Source organism: Dioscorea cayenensis, chromosome 11, assembly GCF_009730915.1.
Source record: "Dioscorea cayenensis subsp. rotundata cultivar TDr96_F1 chromosome 11, TDr96_F1_v2_PseudoChromosome.rev07_lg8_w22 25.fasta, whole genome shotgun sequence".
Lineage (NCBI taxonomy): Eukaryota > Viridiplantae > Streptophyta > Magnoliopsida > Dioscoreales > Dioscoreaceae > Dioscorea > Dioscorea cayenensis.
This window is the reverse complement of record NC_052481.1, coordinates 20483734-20506645: the sequence shown is the minus strand read 5'-3', so window position 1 is coordinate 20506645 and position 22912 is coordinate 20483734. Positions and strand designations below refer to the sequence as shown.

General features: G+C 35.8%; 1 protein-coding gene across 1 annotated transcript; it reads right to left on the bottom strand.

Moving 5' to 3' along the window:
- Positions 1–11262: 11262 nt before the first annotated feature.
- LOC120272491 (uncharacterized protein At4g15970-like) lies at positions 11263–12941 on the bottom strand. Its single transcript, XM_039279320.1, has 2 exons — positions 12381–12941; positions 11263–11894 (listed from the first exon to the last, which is right to left on the bottom strand). Exons 1-2 carry the CDS (start codon positions 12924–12926, stop codon positions 11394–11396), a joined length of 1047 nt encoding a protein of 348 aa, XP_039135254.1. The 5' UTR covers positions 12927–12941; the 3' UTR covers positions 11263–11393.
- Positions 12942–22912: the final 9971 nt, after the last annotated feature.

Below are 22912 nucleotides of genomic sequence, written 5' to 3'. Positions count from 1 at the left end.
CTCGTGAGATATATAATGAATAATTTATACAAGTATTAATTATTATCTGAGTTTGAAATGATGGTGAAGTGAGGGAAAAAACAGTGAGAGCTAGTAAAGCATTTTCATAATAAACCCCCCTAACTTTTCTAAAAAAATAAGTAATTAAATCACATTATATTAACTAATTACTTTATATTAATGTGTTCTGATATTACATGTCATGTTAATTAAACAGAAGCATAATAGAAACTTATGACGGAAGCTATATATATATATATATATATACTATAATAAATTTAAAAAAATCATTTTAATATATAAGTTTAAGATCAACTAATGAACATAAATAATCTATAGACATTAAAATTTATTATTGAGGGCTCATTTAACTAATAAATCTAGCATATATGAGACTTGCACATTAAAGAAATACAATTTTATATCATACATGTTATTTTATATAATTAATATAAACCATTGAATCTGGTTCAAATTTTACGGCACAAAACAATTTAAAATAGTATTCACCAATCTCATAACTTCGAGGTAGGGTTGTAAATGAGCCGAGCCGAGCCGAGCTTTGCCTTGTTCAAGCTTGGCTCGTTACTATTTAATCGAGTTTGAACTCGAGCCGAGCTTTCTTCGAGCTTCATTTATTATGTTCAAGCTTGGCTCGTTACTATTTTAACCGAGCTCGAGCTCTAATCGAGCTTCTTTCGAGCTTCATGCTCGAGCTCAACTTGTTAAGAAAATTCGAAGCTTTAGACTTAGCTAGCTAACTTGATTAAGGCTTGACTATTTTTTTTATATTTTATTTTTTTATTTAGTAAACTTATTTAATGAATCATTATCAAGTGTGACTCAACTCGATTTGAGGTTGATTATATTAATGATTGTTACAAATAAAATTATAAATGATACTATAAACGAGCTTTTAATTATACAATAAACGAGTTCTTCACAATATTTAATGAGCCGAGTTTGGTCGTTTATCTTATGAGCTCATTTAACTTAATGAACTAGTTGACCTGAGCTTTTAATGAGCTTAGCCTTTGAATAGTAGTTTATAGCCCTATATGTGTAACTCAAATTGACAACAATGACATAGTCACATATACACCTTAATATACATATACATATACATATATATAATGTAATATATATATATATATATATATAAACGAGCTCACAATCGAGCTTATAAACGAGCTTGGTCACGAGCTGTGTACGCGAGCCAAAACGAGCCGAGCTTTTGGCTGCTCAAGCTTGGCTCGTTTATTAATCGAGCTTGAAAATGATGTTCAAGCTTGGCTCGTTTACAATATGAGCTACTCACGAACAAGCCTTTATCGAGCCGAACATCGAGCTACTCACGAACGGCTCGGCTCAAATACACCCCTACTTCGAGGTTCAATAGTATGAGTTCTTTATCACCTTATTACCGGCCCCTCTATTGATGACTTAACAATTCATTATTTGTACACCATCTATCATAGAAAAATCTACTCCCGTTCTGACTAATAAACATCGATAAGAGCACTAATCTTCTTTTTTTTGAATAATAGACGACAAACGCCCTTTTTTATGAATATAAACAGTACTAAACAATACTAGAACCCGGATGTACAGTATGAGAATAGTATAGAAATCCCTGGTGAACAGTGTATGAACAGTACATGAACAGTGCTGTTGGGGGAGAGATTTGAACCCATGACCTCCCCCTTACACTTTGATGTCATACCATTGGGCTATCCAATAGTTGACGCACTAATCTTCTTTAATCTCAAAGCTGTGATCCATATTTGAAATTTGGAAGAAAGGGAAAAAACCTTACCAACCCATTAATGATACAAATTTAATGCAATTTTTAAAACTTTGAAATAAGGAGAGAGAGAAAAAAAGAAACATAACGTTTAGCATCGGTTTTGTTTTGTTTTATTTTTTTTCATTTTTGTTTTTTTTTTAAAATTTTATTTTTAATTTTTTAAAACAAAAATATTTGGATACACTAATAATTGTGTATTTAAAAAAAACAAAAATTGTTGCGTGTGAGGAAGCGCGGAACTAGTGTGGCAATTCGTCGAACACTTGATGTGCAATATCACAATACCCAGCAATCACACAATGAATGGGCAATGCAAGGATAACATACAACCAATCTCACAAGAATAAAGTAAGAGACACCAATTTAATGTGGTTCGGCTAAGAACAAGTTTACATCCACGGGAGAACAATGCTTCCCTATATTATGGGGGAATAACAAAAGTACAAGAGTACAAGAAATAGGCATAAATCCACAAGAGGATTACCAAGCTCTAAAAATTAGCCTTACCTAAAAAAACAAGAGTCTTACCTTGTTTTAATGAGATCAAACAAGAACAAGAGCTCTCCTCTACACCTTCACTCTTTCCACTCTCCAAATACAAGAAAACTCACCCTCTCTATCTTTCTCTCTTTTCTCTCCTTACACAACACCCAACAAACATAACCCTATATAAACAATAGAGCAATCTAGACCGTTGGATTAAAAGAGATCAAGTTTTTGGCTTCATCACAAGGATATCAAGCCAATATTTAACAAAAATACCTTTGGTTAGCACAAAGTTGTTATATATATAAATATATATTTTGAAAAGATGGATGAACAACTTAAATTAAGATTAGAAAGTACCAAAGAAAAACCAGGAGCAAAATATAATGCTTGACTACAAAACAGTCCACTAGATGTGGAGACACAACAAACCGAAAAGAAATACAACAAACAGAGGAACAAAGGGCCTCCTCAAGCCCAACAACAATATAAGGACTACTCCACACTCAAGTCCCGATCATCCTCGCTATCAGCAGGCTCACCAACCTCCACAACGCGGGGACCATGGAACTCCAAGTTAAGATAAATAAAGGTCATGGAGTCCTGCAACTTCTCCTTAGCACTATCTGATGCCGATAAGAACCAAGATAACATCACATGATCCATCTTTAAAATAATAGCATGAATAGGCAAAACAATTGCATTAAAGATTCGATCATTTCTAGTAAGCCAAATATTCCACACAAAAACTTTAACTAACAGATCTCCCAAATCTCTTTAAGAAGGACTCAGATTGGCCCACTAGCAGGTCCAGACATCACTCATAGACAGGGGCCGGTCAGGAAGCTGTAGTAATCTAGGTAAGGACCCCCCACAACTGTTGCGCAAAGGAACACCGGCTAAAAAGATGATCCACTGACTCCGACGCATAGTGGCATAAAACACAAGTGGAAGTCGGGAGCTGGTTACACCTATGCATCGCAAGGTTTTATTTCCAAGGAAAGAATATTGTTCTTCCAAACAAGCCAATTGAAAAGATTAATTTTCTTCGGACACGGGATACACCAGAAGAATCTTGCCACTGGGTAGCGTGTACCTCCATCGTTCAAAAAAATTGTATAAAAAGATTTCACAGAAAAACTCCCATTCAACGTAAGGCTCCATCTTTTCTTATCCGTCCGCTCTTTAGACACCAAGGAAAGACAGCTATGAATCTGTGACACCCCTGAGACTTCAGAGAAGGGGGATTCTGTTAAAAGGTTGACCAGATCACGAAGAGAGCTATTCGGATCTGGCGAAACACTAAACGTATCATGCCACAGAAATATCGGTGCTCTCGTGTCCAACCAGCGGTCCTTCCAGAAGATTGTCTCTCTTTCAGTGATGACTTCTTGCAGAATATAACCCCTCAGAGCCGGCAGACAACTAGAGAGCCCTTTTCAGAAAAATAAGATCCGCCCCACCTTACGAGGAAACACATTCCAATTGGACCTCTTGTAGTTGAAGAGAATTACACTTGCACAGCACAAAGTGAGGTCAGTTAAAAATTTTCACCACCACTTTCCTAGCAAAGTATTATTAAACGTACTCAGATCCAAAATTCCTCAACCCCCTTGGTCACTAGCCCTGCAAATGTGCTTCTAACAGACCAAATAACAACCCAGATTGTTGATCTCTTGGCCCTACCATAGAAAATCTCTTCTGATACGATCAATCGCCTTAATAACCCACTTTGGCAATCTAATTATCGACATCCAATATATAGGAAAAACAAAAAACATCAGGTTGACGAGCGTAAGCCTGCCACCTAAGCAGAGATGTTGTGATTTCTAAGAGGATAAACGTCTCCTAACTTAAGCAACTACCCCCTCCTAATCCTGTCGCCAAGGTCTTCTGCCCGAAATAGGTAATTTGAGGTAAGACACAGGAAGAATACACACCACACAATTAAGGGTAGCAGTATCATTAGCGCTAGGCAGCTGGCCTTTCTTGGTTGAGTAAAGGCACATTTTAGAAAAAATTAGTTTCAAGTCCTCACAACCCTTGAAAAACATAAAGCAACAGCTTGATGATCCTAAGATCCTCTATTCCGACTATGGTTATAGCTAACAAATCGTTTGCATAGTGAAGATTATATTTGCTACCGAATTCCCCCAATGGAACACCCAGCAAAACATGTGAAGATAAAGCATAAGCGAACATTTCGCTCATAATATCCGTGACCAAGACAAAAAGCAAAGGTGAAAGATAGTCACCTTGCCACAAACCCCTTTGGTAACAAATATAACAGTTCAAAGCACTGTTCACAAGGGTCGAAGCCTTTGAAGAGCTCAGAATGGACATAATCCACCCCCTCCATTTACTCCCGAAGCCCCTAGCTTATAGAAGGTCTAACAAGAAATCCCAATCCATAGTGTCAAATGCCTTGGCAAAGTCCACTTTAAGGATGTGCCCAGGGATTCCCCACTTATGGAGACTAAAAATCAGCTCCTCAGTAGTAGCGATATTGCCCAAGATGCAACCCCCCTTAAGGAAAGCAGATCGGGCCTTGTCCACTAGCTAGTTAATAACCTTGCTAAGACAAGTGGTCAATATCTTTGAGATGATTTTAATTGAAGAGTTGATCAGGCTGATGGGTCGGTAATCCCCTAGAGACTCCGGCGATTCCACCTTAGGAATAAAGACAATATTGGCCCAATTGATCTTTTCCAGATTGGCTCTGCCAAAGTAGAAGTCCTCACAGAGTTTGAAAAGATCCGCCTTGATTATATCTTAGAAATATTTAAAAAACTGAATCGGGAAACCATCCGAACCAGGAGCCTTATCCCCTCCAAGTTCAAAAACAACACTTTTCAAGTCCTCGAGAGAAAAGGATCTCTCCAACATTGACAAGTCCACAGGAGCCTTATTAGCCAAAAGTTTTCCCTAATCGATCTTGAAGCGAAAATCCCTCTTGGTGCCAAATTGATGACGGAACAGCGCGGCAAATACATTGCCAATTTCCTTGGTATTCGCTAGTTCCACATCGTTAATCCTAATAGATGAAATGAAGTTACGATTCTTACGCCCGTTGGCAACCGCATGAAAATACTTGGTGTTTTCGTCTCTTCCTTAAGCCACTGCAGCCTTGATCTCTGCTTCTAATACAATTCCTCTTGCCTTCTAATTACTTCCAGAGTGTCAAGGAGGGACTGCTCCTGGCTCACCTCCAAAGCACTAAGCTAACGGGGCTCCTTCTCAATGTCCAACCCTTCTTAATCCTCCAAAAAAGCCAACTTTCTGAGCTTGATGGAACCAAAAGCTAAATTTTGCCCAATGTCTTAATTGTTCCCTGAGGAATGACGTATTTTTGGCAAAAATGAAAGCCCCGCAGCCCATGGAGGAAGTGGACGTCCACCGAGTATGTACCAAATCACTGAAAACCCTCCACCATGGTCTAGGCTAATTCGAATCTAAAGGGCCTATGCTGAGAGCATTGAGAGCCACACTCGAGCCTAATCGGCACATGATCCGAGAAAATTCTTGGTAGACAGCTCTGAATCATCTTAAGAAAATAGGCAGCCCAAGCATTATTAACAATTAATCTATCAAGCTTCACCTAAATGGCTTTTGCTTGGCCATTGGTCCAGGTGAACCTCCTACCAATCATGGAGGGCTCCTGGAGACCAAGATCCTGTAGGAGTGCGTTGGCATTTCTCAACTTCTCAAGATTAGCTAGGCAGACCCGACATCTTATCCAGGAGATAAAAAATGGCATTAAAGTCACCCCCGACTACCCAAGAAACCTCCACCGGTCCACTGCAAGCTCGCGTTTCCTCTCAAAAAGAGATCTTAAGTGCTCTTGTAATTGGGTCGTACACCGCAGTACATTGCTAGTGTAAATTATCAATTTTTGAATAGAAATCTACTGATAGACTAAAGATCCCAAAAAAAGCTAACTTGCCAGAAAGAACAAAGCTATTCCAACCAATGACGAAACCGCCCGTAGTACCTCGTGAAGGGAGGAAGACAAATTGGTCAAGATAAGCTCCCCCTATTTCCCTCCAAGTAACCAAAGAAATCTCAGCCAACTTAGACTCTTGTAAACAACAGACATTAGCAAAGTGTAAATTCAAAAAGTCCTTAACCAAAAAACGTTTTGATGGTCTACCTAGACCCTGTACATTCCAAGAGACAATATTCATAAGGAAACTAATTAAATCTCGCGGACCTCCCTAGGGCTCTCCACCTGACCCTTGGAATAGGCCACCCAAAATTTTTCTAACATATGAATGTGAGCAATATAATCATCCACATGTTTGGCAGAATCAGCAAAAGCAATACCACATGCATTACAGTAACTAGCAATTTGCACATTTGAAAAATCCGAGGTAAGAAGGGGTTTGGAAGGAGTACTTTCCCTCGCGCCACCCTAGACGTTTTCTTTTTAGCTGATCTAGGTGATTCGGCCAAGAAACCCTCTTCCGCATTCCATCTAGAACTTTGGCTTGTCCCATCTTGCTACTCGGACTAGGAGGGATGGGTATCAGCTTGTAGGCCCGGCATGAGTTACCTTAGGGATCTGTTGAACTCCGACATCGAGTCGTCAAAAGCATACTTTTCATAATAAGCTTCAAAATTAGATGATTAAGGGTCGAGCCCTCAGCTATCTTGTCAACTACCTCCACCCTAGTAGTATCCAGAGTCAAAAAATGTCTATCCAGTACTAAAGCCCAGAAATTCTCTAGAAATTGCCAAATAAAGCCAGAAGAGGGAACAACGGAAGGTCTGTTCGATTTATTCCCAAAATCCACCCCCTCAACCTCCAAAGTAGGGCCCACAACAGAGCCCAAGGCTAAACTAATCACTGGGCCAAAAACCGGTCCACTAACATGCAAATTAGGCATCCTATTTTCATTTTCGATAAGGCCAAACACATCAATGCCAATCAATGAGCCCAGTCCAGGCCCACTTTCAACCTCCCCCTTATCAGCACCAATTGTCACCTCCCCCGTGCAGTGACTCACCTCCCTACCAGACTCCTTGCTCAATTTGCTATTTGAATAGGCCACGGCCTAGTCCACCTCACAAAGAACTAGGGGGTCCTCCAAGTGGCTATCAAAAATGGCCTTAACGTCTTCTAGGCCATCCTTCAAATGCAGCCCGATATACAAAGCAAGCAGGTCTTCCACCACCAGCAAGTGACGAGAACCCCTCTCCTCCCACAAGGAATCCTAAAAGGAATCTTGAGAGTTCACACTCGCCTGACACGTGGCCTTGTCACGTACTACAAACGAAACAAGAACCTCGAAATTCCTTCTTTCGTCACCTGTCCGCCGAGGAACCTGTCTCTCCTTCTTAGGCTTGGCCACCTAACACTTGACATGCCTCTACCTCGAGCCTAGAGCTCCTATACCCCCTGTTTCCATCTGACCACCTGACATAGCATTTTTGTTACCAACGGCTCCTCGCCTAACAAATGGATGTCCGTTGGTCCCTTGCACCAGCAACCGTGGGTGCGAAGACCCCTCGCCGGTGTAGGAGCTCTGCTTGACCACCGCCGATGAGCCATCCTGGCACAAAGCATCCCCATCCACGCGGAAGCTAGGCTCCACCGCTGCTGGAGTCGCAATACTTGCGAGAACTCCTTCTTCCACTCCATCCAAGAGCTTCCTAAACACTAAATCACCTGGCAATTCATTCCCGAACATATTGACTAGATGGGAGCGAAGCTTAACCCGTCCCAATCCCATTTCCGAAGTCGCCCCCACCATGGGGAGTTTACCTTTGTCCTTAAAAGGGAGGTCACGAATAGCACGAATCGTCACCTCAGGATCGCTTAACACCTCCTCCGAAGCAATTGGCAGCACATATCTCCCCGAGTCAGCTTGGTATTTTGGATACTCACTCCTATCTGTCGTGAGTAACACCTGATACCTACGCATACCGAATCTGAGGTCTAACTCCACCGATAACGACGACCCCAATCGGCAACACACGAACACTATAATGAATAGTTTGTGAGGTTTAGAGACATGTGACAGTGAAACCAGCTCACCGATCATCTTCAAGACCTCCATGATGATATTCCAACACCACCCGTGAAGAGGCAGATTCCAAATCAAGACCCACTGCCCGTCGCTGGCAGCTCTCCCCTCCGCACCTAGCTACACTGACCATGGGTTAGTTTCAGAGAGCAAGTCCCTTCCTTAGAGGTAATCTTCAGCGTACCTTGCTTGCAAACCTCTTTAACTTCCTCTTTATTTTCCAAAGGTACGAGGTAAGTGTCTTCTGTCACCAGCGTGAGGGGTCCAGCTAGAGGGAAGGGAATTACGCTGGGAAAGACTTCTTCCAAGCTACTATCTGTGATAAATCCAGAAGATACAGTAAGAAAAGCCATTTTAGGTAACTCCTTATGGATAGAAGTGATCTCCGGCGACAGGGCTAAAGACAACGATAAATGTCTAGCCCTTGGCAATATCTGCTGTACAGGTTGATTAATCATAGAAGTTAACTCAGTCATCGACATCCTCTTTGCCTCTATACCCTATGCCTCCGAGCCACTACCACGTTTCAAATGAACATGAAATCTCCTGCGCCGTGGGTTGCGGTGGAGATAAACCTTGCATCTTTCTGCCACATGTCCGACACAAGAACAAAACTGACAAACAACCTGGTGCCGGCACTCGGAGGTCTTGTGGGTATTTCTAAGACAATGTCCACATGTCTGATCGCTAGGCGACCGAGGACGCTTAGCCCCCGCTAATTCTGGAGAATCAACTTGCTTGCTAGATGACATCCCAGTGGAGTTTCTTGAAGGTTGTTGTTGTTTCTCCCGACGTGCACCTTGCTACTGCTTCTCCGGGTGTTCACCTGTCGAGGATGAGTTCACCGCTTCCACAAACGACATGATCGAATGACTTAGGCTACTAATCGGCTTTGGGTCCGATTCCTGTTTGGCCGCCTCCATAGCTCCCCCGCGACGCCACTATCGCCACTCCAGAGATCCCCAAGGAGGCTCATGGCTTCTCCTTTGAAAACTTTTGTTATAGTATTATGATGTTTTTTTATCTTTTTTTTAAATTCATATTTTTTTAGTTTTTTTTATAAAATTTTATTTTTTATATTAATTTACTTGATTGTATAATTAAAAAAAATTAATAGCATATATAGATTGGTATCGTATGGATAAAAACTATCTCATAAAAATTATACCATTTGAAACTTAAAAATATTATATATTTTATCTTAGTTTATAAAAATCAAGGGTAAAACAATAATTTTCATAAATATATTATAAAAATATAATTATTTATAATATGTAAACTAATTTGTAAAATATCAATTCCAAATAATAAATTTTAATAAATATTTTTCTTAAAAATATATTTTTTAAAATTATTGGTATTCATTGTAAAAAAAATTATATTTTTAAAAAATAAAAAATAAAAGTTATCAAAAATTAAAAGGAGAGAGAGAGAGAGAGAGAGAGAGAGAGAGAGAGAGAGAGGAGCACAAGAGGAAGGATTTAATAGTGGGAGGAAGAGTTTTAAAAGCGTTTACAAAAAAATTGAAAACATAAAAATATTGTTTCTTATTTTTTTACAAACATGAAGATTGCTACTAAAAATATTTTTAAAACAAAACAACATGCCTAAACATGTCTTCTTAGTTTTGTTTTCAAAATATATAATTTAAAACCAAAAGCATGAATTAACAATAATATTGTCAAATGACCCGAAAAAAATTAAGAGCAATCGTCCTAATTTGAAGGAGATTTTGAGGAATTTAACTATACAACAACCAGCTTGTACAAGGAAATTTCCATCACATGACTATATTTTTCATTAAATAGTTAGTTGAATATATACTATATTACTATGAAATCTGGGTATATGTCAAGTGGCTATGGTACGTGGACTACCAAAAATTTCATTCGTAAATTGGAGAGAAAATATCAATGCAATGTAATTATGAAGCATAGGCTAACAAAGGTGAGGGCAAATTCCTTTTTTCTAACGAAATAAATCAAAAATGAAGTAAAAGATATATTCTTCTCCCAAGGTCAAATTCTTAGGTTGACATTATTGTTATAAGAATGATGAATGGGTAGATCTATAGTAGAATTCCTGGATTAGTCAGTAGTTATGTTATAAGGATGGTGAAAGGGCAGATCCAAGGTTGAATGCCTTTGTCGATAGTATTGTTAGAATACTGTGCGTATAGTGTAGCAAACTGTATAAAACTATAATTTCCTTATCTCTTGAAAAAGTATGAAAACAATCTATTGTTGCTTTTTCTACTGCTGAGGCTGAGTATGGTATTATGTCTTCTACTACAAAGGAGATTATTTAGTTGCGTGAGATTTTGGTGTGCCCAAATCTACTCCCATTCCTCTCTACCGTGACAACCAGAGTGCCATCAAAATTATTACTAATCCTGTGTTTTATGAGCGCATGAAACATCTTGAGGTCGCTCTACACTTTGTTCGTCATCATTACCTTACTGGTAATATTCTTCTACAGTAAGTTGCCTCCGCTCATCAGCTTGCTGATTTTTTCATTAAGGCACATACTAATTCTCGATTTTAGTTCCTGATTAATAAACTCTCGATTTATAACCTACCGTAAGTTTGAGGGAGGATGTCAGAGGACTAGTATATATGTATACATATACTTTATACTCTATATATTTATACATACTAACTATTTTCATATTTATATGATTATATCTATTTATTGGCCTCATGCCTTAACGAAAGTAAGGCCATTCTTATCAACATCTAATGGTGTGCATGGTCAAGTATGTGCGGCGGCTATTTATTGGGATAAAGATGAGCTTGCATGTGGACATAAAGTCAGCATTTTTGGGTGGAGCTCCCAATTTTCGTTACTTAAAAAAAATACAATCAGTATTTAACACAGAAATGATGGTGCCTTCAAGAGATATTTTATTTTTTATTTTTTCCAACTTGTTATTGCTAGAGTACATATCGATCTTAACAATCATAAATCAACACAAAACTATTAAAATACAAATTGGATGTTCATCAAATCCTCTTGATTATTCACAATTTAAAAAAAAAATCACACAACAATATTGCTATAAAACAACAAGCATGCTACCCAAGCGGAGCAAGACTACATTTCTTCGGCACACTCCAAGATATTTTTCGACTTTGTCTCTCTTCCGGACTCATAAATATATATCTTCTCCAATCATTAAGCATCAGACGAAGGTCATGAATTTTCCTTCCTAAACCAATACAACAATTAGCATGCATTGTGCAAACTTTGTCAAAATCTTTACTCGGTTCACAAAAACCACCAAAATAAGTGGTATCTAGAAATCTCATCTTTACTCCCGATTCTCTTGTAAATGTATTTTTCTTGATCAAATTGAGAACATCTTGTTCATTGACACCAGGATACCTTTCTTTTGATTTGAACCAATACTTGAAAAAATTTATGGTCTTGTTGTTTGATTTCACATACATGAAACCTCCGTTTGGTTTATTGTTTAAGTCATTTGGATTGCCCACAAAATGGTCACATGCTATTTGAAAATCTCCATCTTCATAGAAATGTAGTAGAGGATTTCTAAACCACATTATATCAGTGTCCTGTAAAAGTAAAACAATTTAAACAATTAAATAATCTTAACAATTAATTTCTATTCATCATCTTAAAACAATATTCTAAACCACAGACTTCATATTACAACAAAATTAAACTCACACAATAAAAAACTAAAGCTCAAATTTGTTTAGTATTTTTTTATTTTATCATTTAATTAACCTCAAAATTCCCCTCTAGACCTTAAATCAAATATTAATTTTACTCACTATTTAAAGTGTATTTTTGTGATTTCTCTCTTATATTTATTTCTTTTCTTCTTCTCTTAATTAAAACACACATCACTTTATTTATTTATTTTTTATTTATACAAGTATGTCCAAGATGTAAGGTTAATATGTCAACACACACCTTATCATGCGTAACTAAACTCTCTACTCTAGTAATAATAATAATAATAATAATAATAATAATAATAATAATAATAATAATAATAATAATAATAATGATGATGAGGTGGAGAAGATATATACCGAGAAAATGAAGTCAAAGCCCAACTGAATAACAGTTCCAAGAAACTCAAGCCTCCTCCACATCATCTTCAAGTAATCACCGGACATGAAGTTCTTCTGCTGTGAAAAGTCAACGCCTTCAGTGGTCAACGCGAAGCAGTGTTTGTGCACCTGCATGCACCTCACGTAACCCTTCTCATCCATGGTCACCACCACCAAATGATCCAACAACTCACTCGTCCCATTCCCAACCTTGAAGCTCTCCATGAACAAATCCACCACCGAACCCAGTGATATCCACGCCGAGTTCACCGTCGTTAAGATCACCGTCTTCTTGTCCTCCATGGCCGCGGCCTTGAGAACTTTCCGGAGGTCTTGGGAGGAGGAGGAGGAGGAGGAGGAAGAGGAGGAGGAGGAGTTCGGTGGAGAAGGGTTGGAGAGGAGAGACCAGGTGATGGATGGCGTGGTGCTGAGGTAGAGGAGAGTGCATGGGATGGCCACTGCGGCGAGGAGGAGGATCGCCTGAAGGAGGCGCCGCCGTGCCACTTGATCTCCGGTGATTAGCATCGAGATTCGTGTTTCTTTTTGTGACGATGATGATGATGATGATGAAATGGGAGGGAGGGCCTCATGGTTTTATAGCAAGGAGGAAGTGGTGGTGGTGGTCATGAAGAAAGGGTGGGATAAAAATGGAATTTCCTTTATTTATTTATTTGTTTGGTTTTAAATTTTAGTATTTTATTTTTATTTTGTTGTGTTTTTTGTTATTGCTCCGTATAATGGAATAGAAATATGGTAGTTCTGTTAAAAAAAGTAAACCTCTTCCAACATATATATATATATATATATATATATATATATATATATATTACATGTATATAAAGGTTTAACCCAAAATCTATTATTTAAGTAATCTAAATTTCTACTATTTGAGCTAATTATTCTATTTGATTATTTTGTTACTTTTATTTATTTGTGTGAGAGAAAATGGCCTTAATATGTTTTTTTGTTTAAATGTAAAAGATTGAATTTGACTGGTTTTGATCAATTGAGTGTGATAATGTACGTTATTATTATTATTATTATTATTATTATTATTATTATTATTATTATTATTATTTGTTTAAGTTGTATTTGTTTAAATTATAGATCCTTATGTAAATTTTTAATAAGGGTTATATATAATATTTAGAAAAAAAGGAGGTTATATACTTATATATATTAATAATATATATATGAGGTATGCTTTGGTTATGTGGATAGAAGTAGTTTAGAATAATTAAGAAAAAAAATTTAATAGTTAAGATTTTATTTTTCTTATGTTTCAAGAAAAGAAATATATATATATCACATATGAGATTTTCTTTCTTATAAATATGTATATATGTTGGAATTTATAAATTTAATTTGGTGCCAGTTTGTTATAAGAAATCTCTTACAAATTAATTAAATCAAAATTATGTTCAACAACCCATTTCTTCACGTAGGCATGCCCACTTGCACCTTCATTCAATGCAATATTATTTAATAATGTCCGTATCCATCCGCAAGGAAGGACTATAGATAATTTTTATGTGATTTATTTTGATAAAAAATTATTAGTGAGTTACCAACCACATTTTTATTTTATTAGCATTAGGTTTTCTATATAAAGTATCTATGCTTTTAACTAAATAAATAGGTTTGAATCTCAATTTACACAAGATAAAAGTACAAGTGTGTTGAAGTACACAGTAATTTCATGTCTATGCACGTTTTTAAAATGTAACTTGTCCATTTTTTATAAAAATATATATATATATATATATATATATATTATTAGTGCTTTAATTAAAATATATGGAATAAAAATATTTTTATTTATTTGTTTTGTTTTTGTTCATGTTTGGGTATGTGATAAAAGAGTTATTTGAAGATATGTTCATTTTTAAAGAAGAATGAGTAAGGCTTGTCTTTTTTTATCCATTACTTGCATCTGATTTGATTAATTGATGATGGATTTCTATTTATTAAGGATATGTAAATAATACCACATGATATATATATATATATGGATCGTTAAGAATGTCAGAAGAGATTTAAAGATGTTTTTTACATAAATTTTTCAATTTTGATGAATTTCATTTTATAAATTAAATTAAGTGGAATAATTAATTTTCACCCACTAATTTTTTGATTGATTAGTACAGTGTATTCATTGCACATCACAATATTATATAATATACTTATATATGATTATATTAGTAATAAATATAAATCTAAAAGTCTGAAACGCTAATCATCACTTCCGGAAACCCTCAATGCTACTATTTTAATGTTATGTTTGAAAATTTGAAATTAAAAAAATGAAATAAAATCGTGGTTCTAAGTTTAGAAAAGATTTTATATAATTCAACCATTTTACAACAATATGCTTGTACAAAAAAAATTTCATACCATGACCCACATTTGCAATGAATAGGTACTATGAAATGTTTGGTGTATATATATATATATATATATATATATATATATATATATATATATTGAGTAATGATATTTAGGCCAAATTGATAGTGTTAATCACGTGGATGTCAAGTTGGCATCCATGATGTCAGTATCCACGTTATTCATTCATTCTTTTTTTTTTTTTAATAAAAAACATAATTTCTCTTTATCATCTAATATTAATAAAGTGAAAACTCCCTCCCTAAACCTTAAATTATAAATTGCAAACTCCCATAGGAGATTTGAGGTTTATTATTTAGGATTTAGGGCTTAAGATTTAGGGTTTCGAGTTTAGGATTAAGGATTTAAGGTTTTGAATTTTGAGTTAAATTTTTTTATAATATTTAAGTTTAATATTTTAGGGAATTAGGGTTTAGAGTTTATGATAAATCTTTAAACTTTAGAAATTATAAAACAAGGGTTTAAATTAAAAAAAAAATTAAATCTTTTCTAAAGAAAGAGATAGATAAAGAATGACATGAATGTTGACGTCGATGTCAATTTGGCATCCACGTTATTCAGACTACTAATTTGACCTATTAATTCAGCCTAAATAACATTACTCATATATATTACATAGCTTTGGTGGACTACTAAAAATTTTATACAAAAACCTAGTGAGAAAATATCATTATGAATCATAGGCTAACATAAAGAAGAAAAAAAAAATGTTATTTTTAAAATTAAAAATAAAAATGGAGTGAAAGATATATTTTTAGAGGAATTGCATGGAGCATCCCTCCCATTTTGTCAATGGAGTAAAAAGTTCTTTGACTTTTCCATATCCCTTATAAGTCCTCCCTTTTCTATAGAAATACTTTCAAGTCCAACAGTCCACTAACGGTGTTAAAAACAGAGTAAAATGACGGGATTGCCCTCAGTTGGTTATAAAATTTTGAAAATGTAAAATAGTTAAAGTAACCATCACATCACATCCCCATACTCATTTCTTCTTCTTCCGAGAAAAGAAAGGCTTTTCGTCTTCCTCCATTGAACGACCATATCGCAGTCGGCCGGCGTTTGTGTCGGTGCTACCGGAGAAAAGGAGAAAGCATGAGAGCATCCTTGCCTTCTATTTGGACACTGAAGGGAAAAAAAGGTTCGAAGGCCGACGGTATTGGAGGCCAACACCCTTTGGTTAGTCTTATCTTGCATTTATAGTTTATTGTTTGTTAAATTGGATTATCATTGTTCATAAGCCACGAAATTCCTTGAAATCTCTTGACGAAGACATGAAATTTGAGTGTGTAGTTAGTTTGTACAATAGGTTTGTGCCCTAATTTTCAGCTTGTAATGAATAAATCCGCATCGAATGCATGAAAACAAATGTCTTATGTATGCAGAATCTCTCTAATAACGTTGATATCAACATGTGGAATTTATTTTTAGGGCCAGTATTTACAAAATGTATTTGATGTTCAATTTTGCTAACAATCCTGCTACCGATAAGATTGTATCTCTTTAGTTGTATTATGAATGGATGATTAACATTTAGAACCAAAGAAGATGTGAATGGATCATTAACATTTTAGGATTCATGCATTTTTTTATTATGAATAGGATTACTATCGCTGGTTATTGTTTACATTTATGTTGTTCGCTCAATTCACGGATGACAATTGCTTTGCACTCGTGAGTTGTTGTTGATATTATGGGCAATTTATATTGTTTGGGAAAGATATAGTGGGTTATGACTTTGTTATTCAATAAGTATATGTCGCCCGACCCAGCTTTGTTTTTGTTTGTGTGATTAGGAAGATTATGGGTGACAATTCAGGAAATCTTGTGAACATACGTTGTTATTTAGCACCAGTTGTTGATACCATCAACCAGTTGAAGAAGATGATGACACGAAGGCATTGGGATATACTTCGAAGGACACCATTCAGCCACCTCATGGACATTGAGCCCATAGTCCAAGAGCGCAGTGTTTTGGATGCATTAATGCAGATGTTTGATGAAAGGAGCAACACATTCCATTTGGGGGATAGTTTTCTGCAATTCAAGGCCGAAGATGTTTCATTAATATTAGGATTACAATGTGATGGCACTGCCATTGACTTCAAAAGGAAAAAGGAACGTTCTGTATTTGAAGAGGAATACTTCAGTAAAGGAGTAGACCGAAACAGGGACTGCCTGGTGAGGTCATTAATGAACATGGTGGTAAAAAGAGAAAGCAAGAAAGAAGAAAGCTTTGTGAAGCTTTTATTAGTGTACATTCTAGGATTTGTCCTTTTCCCCACAACTTCATGTTCGTCACCGGCATGGTTACCCCACTATGTGGACAATCTATCAACAATAGGACAGTACGCATGGGCACAAGCTACACATAAATGGATGATGGATGATATACCTCTCGCAGCCGCTCGTGTGAAAGAGAGATGTGCCGGGAAGCAATCAAGGATAGGATACGTAAGGGGTTGTACTATGGCATTAATCATTTGGTTTTATGAAGTCACAGGTAACGAGAAGAAGATTCACTTTGGAAGGACACCACGCATTCTCTGTTATGGTGTTGGTAGTTACAAGAAACAAGCTGTTGTTAGTGCCTTGAAGGTATGTATATTCTAATTTCGTGAATATACAATATAAGAAGGTATGTATAGTTTAGCATGTACTCGTGAATATTCTAATTTCTGTTTTAATATTACAATATAGTACTCATAAGTATCGGTATGGAATAAATATTTACAATTGTAATGTTGTTTCACACCAATCTGTTCACAATTTGGCAAACTTGTTTACTTATTTATATAAATGTTCAGTATGTTATATAATATGTTTATTTTATGCAAAGATTTTTTATGTATTAATTTCTAATGTACATGTTTTCGTTGATGTTTGTTATCTTCTGCTAGTTTGTTCCACTCATGGCCGACAGAGAATCTGAAATTGAATTTCTCGGATATGGAAAGGTTCAACGGAATAACTCATTGATGGTTTCAGAGACATCCGATGCTATGAAAGCACCTTAAGTATATGAGGACAAGGCGAAGGAAATTAGATGGGAAAATGAAGGGGGAGCCCTCCCAGACGAAAGGTCAGCATAGTAGGCAGTCAGATAGCACACAGTTGGAGTCTGGCCAGCAATCGCTATCCTCAAGTCCAGTGAGGAAGGCCACAAAAGACGAGAACTATGAAACTTTGATGGAAGAGTTGATAGCACTTCGTGCAAAGGTAAGAGTTCTTGAAAGGAAGGAAGATGTCATCAACATCAATGAGTAGCAACCACCCCATGATGATCCGTCTGAACCCCCATTAGCAGACGTATCTGAAGCGTCCCAGTATGAGAAACCAGTCACGCGAGCTATAAGGGCAATGAAATCCTCTTGCCCAACACTTGCTCCCTCAACAAAAAAATGTCAAGACTCGAAAAAGGAAAGAAAAGGACAGTGCAACTCCATCACAAATGAGTGTGCTTAATGAGCAAACAAGCTGATGACATTGATAATGCCATAGAGTCCTTAACCCAATCGAAAAACGATGAAAAAAATTATTTGTAAAAAGAGGGGGAGAAGGAACCATCCCCAGAGAGGAAATACAAGATATCCCCACCGGTTTAGAAGACACTGGGTTACATATATGCCATGAGAACATAAAAGAACCTCCAAAAGATTTCATTCCAGAAAAAAAATGACCCGCAGGTTTTGGCCGTCTGAAAAAATTACAACAAATGGCATTGAGTGTGTTTCTCAACAGCAGAATAGACGAGTAAGTACCTCAACAAAATTTCACACTGTGCTGGTTCAATTTGACACTATGCTTATTGAATTCAAAATTAAACCTTCACTATCATGGTGTATTGATCGTTTTTCAAATTTTCTCTGCAAGTTTCAATTTGTGCATGCTAGTATTACAAATAGCAATTTAGATATCATTGTAATTGTTTATTTTTATTGTTAAGTGTTTATATTTATTATATGTTGTTCATATGCTTCCTTGATATGATACTAGGACTACTGTATGGAGTAATATATGGGGCATGAACACGCCATTGACAATCTTCATCAGCACATGTCATCAGTCACTCTATCTTTATCGTTCTTTATGAACCGAAAGTTGAAATTGCGTTTGACGGCTAAGTCACACAATGCATCCTTAAAAGTCTTTTTGCATTTTTCAAAAGCGATGACCGAGTCATAGTAAACTCGACTACGAATCTCTTGTCGGATTACTTATTGTTAAAGGTCACTCTCTCCTCCATGTAAAAAGCAGCGGTAGCATTGACAATGTTTCTCTAGTATGATGGAAAAAGTAAGTTGTTAGTTCAATAAATAAACAGAAACACTGTAAAATTGAATTCTTACTACCAAAATCTTAACAGAAAGCAAAAATCTAAACTAGAAAACCGAAAACTAACTACAATCTAAAGTGAATAAATACGAAAATGTTTTAATGCGCAAAAAAACCAGCATAACAATCACTGTATCACATGTGTACACCATTAAAATCGAATAGAAGGACAACATCTATCGCGTAAGCAGAGATTTACAAAAAATGAAAGAATAAAAGATATATGATATTTACGATGGTCTCGATGACCCAGAGTTGTCTTCTGTGTTACTATCCATAGTCTCTACCAACATATCAACCACGTTTATTTTGAATAACCGGTGAATGTTGCACATTGTTTGGAAGTCATCTTCGGAACTAATGGAAGCCACTGTCTTCTGCTCATCTGGAATTATATACTTAACTTTGACCGATGAAGCTTGAAGGTGCCAATACGTACATATTTCTTCCAATAATAATTCTCACCCACTCAAGATGGTTAAATCTAACACACAACCATCTCCCTTATATTTCTAGCAATGTGTAAAAACATGTTCATTAAGCCACTGCAGACAACAAAAACAAAAAAAACCTTTTAGTCATAAACGCCACCTATCCGAACATGGTGGTTGATAAAAATAAGATAATAATATGAACAAAATCTTTAGGTAGACGATATCGTTAACATACGGTATGCTCAAGATGAGATCCTTGTAGCTGGTGTAATGTTGCACTGGATAGCTTCTCCGGACTGGGGAGACGGAGACGACGAACGAAGATAGAATTGGTTCTTTACATGAAGAGGCTCAAGAATGGAAACAATATGGACCAGAACACCAGCTTCTTCATCAAGATACAAGTAGAAGAAGAATGCAACTTCCAAAGCAAGTTTGCAGTACAATAGCCATGCTGTGATTTGACTTGGCGCCATTATTACCTCCAAACTTTTTCAAGGGTAGTTTTGGGATTAAACAAAAATATCACAGATTGGGGTGACGGAAGGGACGAACGAGTACAAAAACTATAAATGAAAGACGGATGGAGACTTTAATTTTGTCAGAAGGACCTCGGAGGAAGTTTAAAAAATTTCAGGGACTTAAAAATAATTTTCCCATATTTTTATTCTGATTAATTTAGATGTAAAACTAAATGACAAAATATAATATAATAATTAATTAAATATTTTCTATATATGCTTAATATATATATATATATAATGAACAATTTATACAAGTATTGATTATTATCTAAGTTAGAAATGATGGTGAAGTGAGAGAAAAAACAGTGAGAGCTAGTAAAGTATTTTCTTAATAAACCCTCCTAACTTTTCTAAAAAACTTAAGTAATTAAATCACATTATATTAACTAATTACCTTATATTAATGTGTTGTGATATTACAAGTCATGTTAATTAAACAAAAGCATAATAGAAACTTATGACAGAAGCTATACATATACTATAATAAACTAAAAAAAAAATCATTTTAATATATAAGTTTAAGATCAACGAATGAACATATATATAGATAATATACTAACATTAAAATTTATAATTGAGGAGTTATTTAGCTAATAAATTTAGCATATATGAGACTTACATATTAATGAAATACAATTTTATATCATACATGTTATTTCATTTAATATAAACCATTGCATCTGGTTCAAACTTTACAGTATAAAATAAGTTAAAATAGTACTCGTCAATCCCATAACTCTGAGGTCCAATTGCATGAGTTCTTTGGCATCTTATTGCCCACCAATCTATCAATGACCTAAAATTTCACTATTTGTACACCACCTATTATAGAAAAATTAAATCTACTATCAATGACTTAAAATTTCACTATATGTACACCACCTATTATAGAAAAATCTCCTATCATTTTGACCAATGACTGATAAGTAAACTAATCTTCTTTAATCTCAAAACTGTGATACATGTTCGAAATTTTGAAATGAGGAAATAAACCTTACCAACCCATTATTGCTACACATTTAAGGTAATTTTTTAAACTTTGAAATAAGAAAAAAAAAAAAAAAGAAACATGAGTAATTAAGAGCAACCATCCAATTTTGAAGGGGATTTTGAGGAGTATAACTACTTTACAACAATGTGCTTGTACAAGGATATTTCCATCACATAACTATAATTTTCATTAAATAGTTTGTTGAATATATGATATGAAATCTGAGTATATGTCAAGTGGCTATCGTACGTGGACTACCAAAAATTTCGTGCGTAAATTGGAGAGAAAATATCAATGCAATGCAATTATGAAGCATAGGCTAACAAAGGTGAGGACAAATGCCTTTTTTCTAATGAAATAAATCAAAATGAAGTGGAAGATATATTCTCCTCCCGAGGTCGAATTCCTGATTGGACCAGACTATTATCAAAATGGTGAATGGGCAGACCTAAAGTAAAATTTCTGGATCAATCAATATTACTGTTACAAAGAGGTTTGTATCACAATGCATATATTATTAGACCTTTCCTTTAGGTTAAATCTTTCAATCCTGGTGTAACTTCTTTTATGAATGACCCTTGGTACTCTGAAATTCCAATTGCCCTTAAACCTACCTATTTAAACATGGATATTGACTATGATAATTTTCAGATTTCAGACCTTCTAGTTGATATTCACTGGAATATGTCCCGACTTCATGATATTTTTGGTAATCATGTTAATGATAACATTCTTGGGCAGAGCAAAATTAATTATGAGCATTCTAACCACTGGGTCTGGTACCCAAAGTCCTCTGGCACTAAAATATCCACTATGATATATTCATTCTTTAATCAAAGAGGTTGCTCAGATGATAACTGGGAGGGTTGGGGTAAGGTTTGGCGCCTCAAAGTTGCTCCTAGAGTCAAGCATTTTATGTGGTTGTTATTTCATAATGCTGTGAAAACTAACAAGTATCTTTATCGTTTAAACTTGGGGCCTAATACTCTTTGTTCTTTCTGCAATTTATTTCCTGAAAATGTGGATCATGTGTTTCTCAATTGTAGAAAGGCTCATCAGGTTTGGAGCATCACTTGTTCAATAATTGGTAAGGACATTAACTTGTCTGAAGGTTTGTTATCTGGTAGATGGTTGGATCTTGAATTGTCAGGTAATAATATTTATATTCAATCGGTAATAGCTCCTACTATTTGGTTTCTTTGGAAAGCCAGGTGCAACAAAATTTTCAGACTTGATGAGTTAAATTGTCATAGTGTAGCGCACAGAGCCATTGGGCATGTCAGAGAGTTTTGTTTCTCTTCCTCTTATCATTTGAAGAACAGGTTCATTATGAGTAATTTTAACATGCTTGATTTTCCTATCTTAACTGTTGCTCATATTTTCAATGTAGAGTTTTCCATAGCTGGACTTAGCTTTATTCTTTCAAATTCAACTTCAAGAGTTTTTTGCTCAGGAAGCTGTGGTTGCCCTGTTGTCTCCTCTCTGGATGCAGCAGCCAAAGCTTTTAGGTTTGCTTTGCAGGTCTTGCTTAACTGGTGTCCAAGCATCAAGGCCAAGACCATCTTGTTAACCAGCAAAGAGCTTGTCCAAGTCTTTCAGCAAATTCCTGAATCTGAAGATTGGAGATTTAATTGTCATATTCATGAGGTTCTGGAGCTTCTAGGAGAGATGGGTAATCCATCCATTCATGCAATCCCTTGGAGCTGGAGTAGAGCTTCCCAATCTCTAGCTTGCTATGGGCTCACTCATCATGAGATGTCCCTGTTTCATAGTGGAAGGTAGCTTCCCAGATGGTTGATGAAGATTTTTAGAGCTAATGGTTTA

Excerpts from the sequence above, each read along its gene's own strand:
- LOC120272491 (XM_039279320.1), bottom strand. The coding sequence starts at position 12,926 with ATGCTAATCACCGGAGATCAAGTGGCACGGCGGCGCCTCCTTCAGGCG. Across the intron at positions 11,895-12,380 it reads GCTTTGACTTCATTTTCTCG|GACACTGATATAATGTGGTT; the intron begins GTATATATCTTC and ends TTACTTTTACAG.